This window comes from Lolium rigidum, chromosome 6 (genome assembly GCF_022539505.1).
Source record: "Lolium rigidum isolate FL_2022 chromosome 6, APGP_CSIRO_Lrig_0.1, whole genome shotgun sequence".
Taxonomy (NCBI): domain Eukaryota; kingdom Viridiplantae; phylum Streptophyta; class Magnoliopsida; order Poales; family Poaceae; genus Lolium; species Lolium rigidum.
Window position 1 is genome coordinate 302,365,682 of NC_061513.1, and position 11,522 is coordinate 302,377,203.

General features: G+C 48.2%; 1 protein-coding gene across 1 annotated transcript; it reads left to right on the forward strand.

The window, feature by feature from the left end:
- The first annotated feature begins 3,332 nt into the window (after positions 1-3,332).
- On the forward strand, positions 3,333-10,259 carry LOC124666272 (E3 ubiquitin-protein ligase SINA-like 5). The gene is made up of 4 exons (XM_047203619.1): positions 3,333-3,402; positions 8,516-8,669; positions 9,078-9,254; positions 9,389-10,259. The coding sequence occupies exons 2-4, from the start codon at positions 8,520-8,522 to the stop codon at positions 10,046-10,048; spliced, it is 987 nt and encodes a 328-aa protein (XP_047059575.1). The 5' UTR covers positions 3,333-3,402; positions 8,516-8,519; the 3' UTR covers positions 10,049-10,259.
- The last annotated feature ends 1,263 nt before the right edge of the window (positions 10,260-11,522 follow it).

The following is an 11,522-nucleotide window of genomic DNA, read 5'->3' on the forward strand; positions in this document are numbered from 1 at the left end:
TACGACGAAGAAGATGCTAATGGAAACTCCCCGAAAATTGTACGTGAATAAACTAAGAATTTCTTCTAAACTAAAAATATATTAAGCGTGTCAAGAAATAGATAAGTATATAAATTATATGTCATAGAATTATAACATTCTCAAAATTAAATTGGATTTTTAATGTTTGGAATATAGTTGAAATGCATTTATGTCAATTATGCTTTTGTATGCCAGACAAAAACTTCAGGGATGTGTGGTGAGGGTCGGATAGGTGAAGCAAGCATAAGAGATGATATTTATAGATGATCATTAGCACATATACAAGAGTGCAACACTCATTGAAAATAATAAGATCCCGTAGCAACGCACGGGCATTCAACTAGTCTCCATAATATATCTGTGTTCGCGAAGTTTCGCGTAAAAATGATAATTTCCATGGTCTATGTAAAAATAGAAAATTTATCTTGTTAAAAGCTTTATTTTTAGCTCTGAATTTGTCTTTTTACATATGCTACACGGCAAGTCAATTTTTCACAACGTTGTATCAACTCGGTCGGCTAGCGATTAGTGACTAATGGACGGCTGATTAATAAGGCGATAAATTACATACGCCACACGACAAGTCAATTTTTTACAACGTTGGGGAAATCGTTTATCGGTGTCAACTCGGTTAGTTGACGATTAGTGACTAATAGGCCCGATTAATAAGGCGATAAATGTGTTAATCAAGTGATAATGAGTTTATCAGCTAATCGGTGACCATCAAGTAGCGTTTAATCTTGAATTGGACGATTTTTTTTGAACAATGATTTTTTATGAAACAACTTTGTAAGTGTGTAGCTTGTGAAGATGTCCTTGGAAATTTTTTGTTTCAAATTTTTAATATTTCAAAATATGTTTTAATCCATTTCAAATCGAAGGGAGCATATGCTCCCATGTGCCAAAACATCAATCCCATTATTATCCGTCTACTCTCTTCACACCGAAATTTCTAAAACACGTGACTAGAACATTCACTTGGTTTTCAATTTATATGGGGATTTATCATTACCATGACAGCTTATTTTCTATAAATTTTTCTAGTCATGTGTTTTAGAAATCTTTTTGAAGGAAAACATCACTATTTGGGTATAACGTATTTTTTTGTTTATGTTTTTACAAGTAAGAGCTAAAACGTACTACTTGTATATCATGTATTTATATATAGCTGTCAACCCAAAAATCTCTTTCTTGAATATTCTATCCAGTGATAGATAAAAGGGCGCTTGCACTGAAAAATGAACGCATTTCTTGACTTTTAGATGGCCCACGGTTCCTTCATACTAATACACATTCTAACCCATGAGCACTCCAGAGCTGAATATTGGGGCACAAGTATTGCCGACACAGCTGCAAAAAAGGGCAGTCATGTCGTCGTCGTCATCATCGTAGTCGAACTCGGACATGGGAGGTGAAGGCAAAGGCGGAGGTAGAGGTGGAGGCGGTCACGGAGGAGCCAAGCCGCCACCACAGGTGCGACTCATCATTGCGTACGTTGTGGCTAGGCGACGAGGCATGGTGTTGTGGAGGCGGAGGGATGGATTGCCAACGGCTGTGGTGGCGATGGTGAGCGGGTGCGGCCTTTTATAGCTGATGGTGCGGGGAGAAAGCACGGGAAACGGTGGAGAAGGCACACATACAAGCGTGTGAATGCGAATGGCGGCGGCGCGTGGAGGTGGCGCAGCCCCGAATGGACGTCTCACCTGCACCGCCCTGGAAAATCATCGTCGCCATTAAGGTAAAGTTGTTGTGCTAAATTGCCCGTGCTTCGCTGAATGAATCAGGCCCGCCACTCGCGACGTGAGTTTTCGTTATGCCTGGCATCCTGAAACGTCCCCTATGTAACAGGATGAGCTCGTGGCGCCGGACACCGTATTGGACTGCACCAGACAAAAAAAAAAGGCTTTGGAGCGTGCGGCTAAAACCGACACCACTCAAATCTCATGATGGTTTGAAGTACAACTGGGCATGGGTAGCCCTGCCAAGATGGCCTGGCCCAACGCAGCTCGGGCTGCACCGGGGTTGCATGTTGAGTCGGGTTCGGGTCTGAATTTGAAGCCCGAACGACGAGACTCGCCGGGCTCAGGCTTAAAGGAAACATGATTTAGTTCAGCCAGGCTTGTTGGGCCGGGCCAGGTTGAGACCTAATTTGTAAGCTCGAAGGTTAGGCCAGCTAGGCTTGGTCCTGAGACTTTAGGTTGGGGTGTTTTCAGGCCCGGCCTGAAACCCGTCCCAGCCCGAGAAATGTTCAGGTGTACTTTGAAGCTGCTCCTTTTGGGCTCTGCCCCGCCCGGTCTACAGCGTGTTTGGCAACTCTGGGGAATGGGAGTGGGAGTTTGGAGGGGGGAGTTTGGTGAGGGATTAGCCTTGGGAAGTTGAGTATTAGTCCCAATCCCACGTTTGGGGTGTGATGGGAATTACTAGTGGGAATTGGCAATTACATCTTCGTCATCCCCTGCCGCGCCGGGCACAGCCGCGGCCGTCGCATCACAACAACCGTGTCCTACTTTTCCCTATCGTGCGTGCCTGGAACCGTACCCATACGAGGGTGGCACCATGACACCGGGCACCGGCCATGTCCGTTGATCCGGGCGATGAGCTCGTGCGCTCCGCCGCCAGCGCCTCGTACGGTCGCACCAGGAACTCGCAGTAGGAGGACACGAGCAGCACCGTCTCCAGCTGCCGCCTGCCGGTCGAGTTAACATCCTCGAAATAAGCACGTTGCTAGCACACCACGTCCATGGTGCAGTTTTTTTTTTGAGGGTACGTCCATGGTGCAGCTTCATAGGACAGGAAAGGTGGCCGGTGGAACATGTGCTAGCAGCTAGCCTAGCACTTGGACGTGAAGTTTATGATGCAGCAGTCCACGACGGCGTACCGGTGAAGTCATATGCTACTACTATTTTCTTCAACTCCCCTTCCCAGCTCAATTACCTGGTCCTCCGCAGGGAATAGATCTGCGGGAATTCACCTCCTTAATTCCCCTTCCCCAACCCTTATAAACTCCCATTCCCACAAACCAATCAACGGACTGCAAGTCTCCTACCCCTCAAATTCCCATTCCCTACATCCGACTCCCCTCAACCAAACACGCTGGCGTTTTCTTCTCGTTTCTGCTTCAATGTTCGAAATTTACAAGGCTGCGAGTCACGCAGAGAGAGACGGCTCGATTCCGGTCGTGCGGCGAGGAATCCGGCGGCTGCCCGCGGTGCGCCCTTCCCTGTCACCATGGAAGGAAGAGATGGGAGCGCAGGAGGAGGAGGGGAGTACGGCGTCGTCAAGAGAAGGAAGGTTGCGGCGGCCGCCACCGACGTCACCATGGACCTCGACGTCCTCGACTGCCCCGTCTGCTTCCACCCCCTGCGCCCTCCAGTTTTCCAGGTACCCTCTTGGTTAATCTGCGCTGGTACTGCTGAAACCCTATAATCTGGTGTCCGGGGGACATTTATACATTGATTATACAGCCGTGACGTGCATCTAGTCCCTAGACTAATAAATTGTAGGATGTTCCCAGTATTAGTTGATCATCGAGTGGAACTAGGGTGCCAGGTTTTGGACATCTGATTTTGCAGTTGCAAAACTGTGAGTCAAGGTTCTCTCTGAAGAATTAGAAAGTGAGATGCAGACATTCCACAAATGCGTAGCAGATCTGTGCATTTTTTTTTTACAATAGGTGTTGCCTTCCATCCATATGAGCTGTAATGTCTTGAGAATAGAAACGGGTTTGCTCTCTCAGGTCGCCCCTCCAGGCGACTGAGAGGGCGAAACCCTAGCCCGCCGCCGCCGCCCTCCCCCCCTTCAGGCTCTCCTCGTCGCCCCCCAAGGCGCCGCCAGGCTAAGCCCGCGACGCCGGTGAAGGGGGCGGCGGGGATCTGGGCGCCCGCCTCCCCGCGCGTTCGCTAGCTGGAGGATCTCGCGCGGGGTCTGCTTCGGTCGATGTCGCCGTTCCGGGGCCCCCTCTGCTCCGTCGGCAGGTCTCTGGCCTGGCCGAAGGCTCGGGAGGCGCTCTACGGCGGTGGCCTCGGTGGGGCCCTGCGTTTCGAGGCGGCGGCCTCGTCGTGGGTGAGGGCGGCGTGGACCTGCCGGTGGGCTCCGTCTGCTGATGCTGGTGGCCGTGCTCCTTGGCTACGTGGGTGGCGAGGCGCCGGTGGAAGAGACGCGGCGGGGAGATCGCCCCGGTGGTCTCTCGCGCCGGATCTGGAGCTGTTGCCTTTCTGCGCGTCGAGCTCGACCCTGCCCAACCCTGGACTTGTTCTGGTGGGTTGCTGCAGTTGGAGGTGGAGCGCTGGACCGGGGGAAACTCTTGGCCGACGGGGCGGCCACGAAGTCGTCGACGCTGTTGGCGCCGATCTCCTTCTTCAAGGCGATTTCGAGGTACTCTGTCTCCTCCCTGTCTAGCCTATCTCGGGTGAAAACCCAAAAGCCTCGGCTTGGGCGGTGGCGGCGCTCCGGCGTCGTGCCCTTCCTGAAGGCGCCGCCTTGGGATGGCTAGGTCAGTGGTTGTGTCGTCGACGGTGGTTTGGCCGCTGGGAGCGGGCGTCTTCTGTGTTGCAGGGCTAGTGCTGGCGTGGTGGTCTGCTCTCCCCGGTGATCTCTGCCTTGGTGAGTGAGAGGGGAAGGGTCCCCTCTCCGGTAGCTGCAGTGCTCCGGTGGTTGACCTGGGTACCAACCATGGGCACTGGCACTTTCTTTTCGAGCAGCTTCGGTGCGTTCTTTTCTGGCAGTTTGGGTTGCGGCGTGGTGACGGGTGCTGTGGCGGCGGTGGCGGTCTCCGGCAATGTCGCGGTGCGGCGGGGTTCAGCGCCTTCCCAATCCCATATCTTTGTCCAGACGTGCTCAGGGTGAGCAGATCCCCCTCTTGACGGGTGCGGCGCCCCCGATCCGCGGCGAGAAAACAAGGGTGTTTTCTTCGGAGGTGGAGCGTCTGGCATTGTGCTTCTTCTATGGTGTTCGACGCTGGTTCAAGTCCTCCGTGGCGTGCTTCCAATACCTCGCTTCCTCTTCAGTTAGTTCACAGCGCGGGACAATGGCGTCGATGATCAAGCTTCACTTCATTGTTTTTTCTTTTTAGTGCTTGTTTTTCGTCGCCTGTAAGCTGTTTTTCAGCATCTTGTAAACTCTGGCCGTTGTGGGCTTTATTAATTTAAAGTCGGGCTCGTGGAGCCTTCAATCTAAAAAAAGCTGTAATGTCTTCCAAATCGTTATTATAATAAAATCCGACAGAGAGTTCTCCAACATTCACTGGTTGGTCAAAAAATATTTGCGGGGATGGGCAAATTTAGCATTCAGCTTATCTAATATTGCAATTTGCAGTCATGGTTTTGCCATTCAAGTTTTGTAACCTAATGAAACTAGGATGGATTCAGATGGGAATTATGGTTCAAGGATGTGTACCTACGGTGATTCTGTCTAAAACAAGTTTGGTGTGGTCTGAAATGTGCACAGGATCCTATTATAATTGTGTACTAATAATAATATGCAAACTTGGCAGTCATGAAGTCTATGTATCAAAATGGAGAAATCACGAATTAGTGGTATATTCAGTGAAATGATGACATATTAAGCCAGAACGTGCTATAAATTTACTTGCTGTGTCTACATAGTACATAAGAACTTTGTCATGATGCTAGGAGTGAATCAAGTGCATGTAAAAAACCAGGAGTGAATGCTCGAAAGAATTAGAAAAATGCAGATATAAGCTCAAGGTAAATGCCTAGAATATCGGTCTATTTTCTAGGATATATGTTGCCTTCCATGACTCCGTCCATATGAGCTGAATGTCTTTCAGTTTGTTATCGTAGGGAATTTCCAAATGAGGAGAGCTATGCTATGTTCGCCAACATTCACCTCTACTAGTTAGTCAAAAAATTCAACGGGGATGGGAAATTTTATCATTAAGCTTATTAACTGCATCTAGTCCCAGATTAGTAAATTGTAGGATTTTCTCAAGATTATTTAGTTGGAATCATCAGTAGTTGATCATCGAGTGGTACTAGGGTACCAGGTTTTGCACATCTGATTTTGTAGTTCAAAATTGTAAGTCAAGGTTTTCTCTGAAGAATTGGAAAGATGTGAGATGTAGACATTCCACAGATCCCTAACAGATCTGTGCATTTTTTTACAATATATGCTGCCCTCCATCCATATGAGCTGTAATATCTTTCAAATCGTTATTATAAGAAAAACCAACATAGAGATCTATAATTATTCCCCAACATAAACTGGTTGGTCAAAATTATTCAATGGAGATGGGCAAATGTACCATTGAGCTTATCAAATGTTGCAATATGCAATTATGGCTTTTTCATTCAAGTTTCCTAAAATAATGAAGTAGGATTGATTCAGATGGAAATTATGGTTGAAGATGTGTACATAGTGTGATACCGTCTAAAAGAAGTTTGATGTAGTATGCAAAATTAGATTCATGTGCAGTATTGTAGAGTATGGAAATTTTTTGATGCTATAAATTATTTTGTGATCATATTTGTGTGGCACATTGAGTAAAATCCTGGATCAACCCATCTTGTATGAAATACTCCAAAGTTTCTAAAGCAAAATTATAACTGCTTGATCTGAACTGGCCCAAACATGTTGATGAGAAAGACAATCCATCTTGTATGTTTAAAAATTCATCGAATGAGCATGTCCTTGTCAACATAGTTATAACCATCAAGTAATAGTTGCTTTTGATGAATCTAGCCTTCAAATAGGAATGGCTGCTGCCCTCACTTACATACAAGAAATGTTTATCTGCTCCACGTTTTTCCATTTTATGGGTATTCTTAACTTGAATTGTATCTTAGTTATTCTAGCATGTACCCGGCTGGCATGATATACATAATTTCAAATTGTTTGTCATTTAAGCATATTTCGTTCAGCTAAAGTTGTTAATTTATGTACTGGTTCATATATGTTCCTCAGTGCACCGTGGGGCATACCATATGTTCATCTTGCCACGACAAGCTCCCAGACAAGTGATACTTCTGCTCACTTCCCACAGTCTACAATCACTGCCTCATGGTAGAACATGTCATTGAATCCATCAAAGTTGTATGCTCCAATTCCAATCATGGATGCATTGCAAGGACAACCTACTACCAGAAGGAAGAGCATGCGCAAGTTTTCCCACACGCGCCATGTTTTTGCCCCGAAGCCAGCTGCAGCTTCAGTGGACCAACTATGATGCTCCTGGACCATTTCTCAAGCAAGCACAAGTGGCACTCCCCAAAAGTTGAGTACAATAAGGCGTTCCGGATCCGCATCCAGGTGGGATCAATCATCTTGGTGGGTGAGGATTGGTGCCTGTTCCTGATCAAGATGATACTGGACCCCCTTGGTGGTGTCATCACTGTTTGTTGCATCCAGCCTCACATTACTGGATCCAAGTTCAAATGCAGGCTATCATTGTCGTGGACCGAGCCGGTTTTTTCTCAGTCCATGGAGTTCCTAACGAGGAGTACTAATCTGTATGATGGGCTGCCGGAAGACTGCCTCCCCTTCCTTGTGCCGAAGATGCTGCTTCGAGGCGATGGTACAAGCGCCACAGCCATGGTGGGCGTGCTACTCACGCCACAATAGAACCATGAGCAATTGATGGCGCTCTCACCTGCATATATAGCCATGGTGGGCGTGCTACTCACGCCACAATAGAACCATGAGAAATTGACGGCGGTCTCACCTGCATATATAACACTGTCTATGTAGGATTTGACTTGACAAGTGCGTACCTGCATATCTTTCGTAAGCTCGTTCTCATGTTTCGGTCAAGGCACTAGTGATCTTTTGATAGGCCTCGATTTTTTTGGGAACTTTAGTGGTAATAGTTCATATGATTACTCCGTGTGCTGAATTCTGGTTGTAATCATCGAAATAGACCACGGAAATGTGCTGAAGTGTATTCTTTGAGCAAACATGCAGGCAATCACATGCTTCCTGTATATCTGAAACGGCCTACTTGTGTTCTGTTTATCTGTAGTTCTGGAGTAGCTGCTACTGAAACTTCTATACTGAAATGTAATTTTTGGGGCCATTTTGATCTAAAAAAAAAAACATGCAGGCAATGCGTTTTCAAACCTCATTCCTGCAGGCCATGTTTTGCTTGATCAGTACTTGAGCACCATGGTTATGAATGATCTCTATGCAACAAACAGGGGCTGTTCTTGCTCCGAGGTTACATCACACGGTTTTCATAAGAAGTTTTCCTTTGTTGCCGCCCAACCTGGTGAGTCGAGTTCCGCCGCCCGCTTCCCCCTCCGGCCAAACCTTTCTCGCGCCGCCTAGGTTCAGTTCTTGTTCTACTTCTGCAACCTCGCCATTGTTGGGGTTTCCGACCTGTTTGTATGAATCATATAGCATATGCAATAATCTTCAGTCCCCTGTTTGTGGTTATGTGTTGCTCCTGTACATAGATTGATTCGCCCTCTGATCCTTAAGGAAGTCCCCCAAATTTTGGTGAATTGACCAATGAGGGTTTAATCTGCTGTACTGACCGCAGGACCATGGAGAAGGAGGGGAAGAGCAACGGCACAGACGTTGTCAAGGAAGGTGGAGATGATCAGCGAGAGGGAGAGGGCGTCATCAAGCAGAGTTCCACCAGGTGGTTGGACGTCCTGGACTGCCCCAACCCCAACAGCACTCCCCATCTGCAGGTAACTTAAGGCACCCATCGCCCTCTGATCACTGCAGGACTCCTTAGGATGTTTGTGAAACTCACATTTCATTGGCATGTCTGCGGACACGGCACTGAAATTGTTGCCTTATATGTCTATAGTAACTAGTAAGGATGAATTGTTGCTTCTTCATTGCTAGTCGACGCCATGTATCCCCTATAAATTGGGGAACTTGCAACAACGTGTTGGGTTAAAACAAAGTGTAGTGTACTGCAAGACTTGGCTCTCTTGGTCGATGTAACTGAATGCCTCTGTTGTTGATTCTGACCGAGGCATCCGTGATATTATTCAACCCTTATATATTTGCCCTGTGCTGACTACATGAGTCCCCAAATTTTGGCATTGAAAATTTTCCTTCGTCATTGCTAATTAATCACTACGATGCAGGCCATGGCTCTCTTGGAAGGGAATTGCTGCAGCAAAGGCGCGAAGATCGAAGAAGGGGGTGAAGGTCCGCAAGAGGAAGAGTGCATCGTCAGCAAGAAGCATGCCATTGTCATCATGGGGACGGACCTCTTGGACTGCCCTGTCTGCTCCAACCCCCTTAGCCCTCCCATATTTCAGGTAATCGATTACACTTCCTGTATGCTGACATGAAAATTTGTATTGGAACTCAGAGATTGTTGGTTGCCTTCCTGTCTGCTGCCATGAAAAGTTGTATATTGGAATTCAGAGATTGTTTGATTTCTTGTTCGCAGTGTTCACTGGGACATTTCATCTGCTCGGTAGGAACAGAGAAGGCGTGTGCTGTGTGCTCCAGACCCATCTCAGACTCCAGACCCATCTCACACCGCTGCCACGCTGTGGAGCGTATCGTTGGCTCCGTTCTCTTTCCATGCTCGTATCACACACATGGTTGCACTGGTGTGATCCCCTACCACCAGAAGGCAGAGCACGAGAAGGCGTGCCCGCACGTGCCTTGCTTCTGCCCAGTCAAAGGTTGCTGCTTCACGGGCATGACAACTGCGCTCGTAGACCACTTCACTGCCCAGCATAAGTGGCCGATGATGGCTTTCAAATACCATGAGCTATTCAATATGCCCGTGAAGGTCGGGGTGCACATCCTTCATGGCAGCGGCCAAGGCGAGGACAAAGACAATGACAACGACCTCATCCTGCTCCAGGTAGGGTCTCCGGACTCACCGCTCCACAAGGTTTTGTTGGTCCGTGTCCAGGCACACATGCAGGAGTACACAATTGCATGCTCCATTGGTTTCTCGTGGTTCAGGGGCCAATACCAGGCCGCAAAGCTGGAGGCGGTCCGGAGCTCGTCACTGTCTAAAGGGATGCCGATGTGTTGTTTCTGTTATGTCCCTGAGGTTTTCCGTGGAGGCTGCAGCCTGTCGTGCTCAATCTGAATATAGGTATTGAGGAGGATGATGATGACGAAGATGACAATGAGGATGGCGATGCCGCCGATGGTCACAGCGAAGCGGACGATGGCAAGTAGGGTGATGTGGTGGATGGTCACAACAGTGATTGAGGGGTAGCGGAGGTGCGTGCGAGCCGGACAAAAAAGATTTTGGTTAGTTTGTTGTTTGACGGCAGTGAATTTGTTGAAGGATGTGTTTTACATGAGAGACATCATATGATCTTTGAGTTTGAGTACAATGGCTTTGATGTTTCTGTTAAGTGGTTCTGTTCTAATCTAGCCTTGCAGTTGTTAGACTAGTTCGTTGATCAGTAGTCAGATTAATGCTTAGAATTGTGAGTCGGTATCTATCTCCAGTCTCTGATTGGACTACCCCTCTCCTTATACAGGGGAGAGGGTGGCTTACAAAGGAAGGAACCCTAATGGTATCTTTAACTAGACAAACTACTTTTCAAAGCTTCTTTGGCCTTAGATGACGCCGGTATGTCTTTAATCGGGGAGCGGTGACGTCCTCCGGATGCTTTTACGTCATCTTCTGCTTTGGCGTGAGGGCTTCGTTTAAAACTACTTTGCTTAGCTCATCTTTGTCCTCTAGCCCTGGAGAGAATCTTTGACCAGAGTGCCGACAAGCTACAGTGAAAATCATACCGGTGCTCCGGTACCTCTCTTGTTACCTAAGCTCCGGTATACCCCTCCTGGGATACCGGTAGGTTTTAACTTGGCTCTTGCCAATCTCAGAAACCATCCGGATTGATCTACAATCCGGTATCTTTAAGAAAGAATCATGACAACTTTGCCATGCCTTTGGCCTACCGGGGGCCATCCCTCCGATATTAGTCCCCGAAGCTGGTATAGTCCGGCAGACTCTGTCTGACGGACCATGCCAGGTTCCAAAACCAGCGTACCGGATTAATTCTTCCGGTTTCCATTTAAACTCTTCCGGCTCACTTGCTAGACTTAAACCATCATTACACTTTCACCGAACCACCGTTATCTTTTTCCGGTAGCTTACATGTTTAAGTCTCCTCGGCGAAGTCGAAAATTTCTCGGGTACAGTGCCTGTCAGAGACATGCGCACTGTTTCTGACGCGCCAGTGCCAGGGGTCACTTCCCTTTGGCTTCTGTGCTCGCATTTAATGTGCCACACCGGATCCCCACCGTCGTTCTGGATCCGTGCGGCCTCCCTGTGGCATCTTGATTTTTCGCGTGTATTCCTGCACCACGTGGCGGCCCACGAGGCGAACCGCCGCGGCCCAGCGTTTGCTGGCCCACGAACCTCTCTCCCTATTTAAGGGCACGGTGGTTCTCCCTCTTCTTCTTCTTCTTCGCATTCGCCAAGTTCCAGAGCAGTTCGCACCTTCTGCCCGTTGCGCTCCCTTCGCCGCCGCTCGCCGCTAGAGCCTCGCCCTCCGATGAACTCTCGGAGAAGCTCTGCAGGACCGTGGTCCGCATTGATTCAC

What these genes read in the sequence shown, in the direction of transcription:
- LOC124666272 (XM_047203619.1), top strand. Translation starts at nt 8,520, where the DNA reads ATGGAGAAGGAGGGGAAGAGCAACGGCACAGACGTTGTCAAGGAAGGT. An exon ending in ACAGCACTCCCCATCTGCAG is followed by an intron (nt 8,670 to 9,077) that starts GTAACTTAAGGC and finishes ACTACGATGCAG; the next exon opens with GCCATGGCTCTCTTGGAAGG. An exon ending in TTAGCCCTCCCATATTTCAG is followed by an intron (nt 9,255 to 9,388) that starts GTAATCGATTAC and finishes TCTTGTTCGCAG; the next exon opens with TGTTCACTGGGACATTTCAT.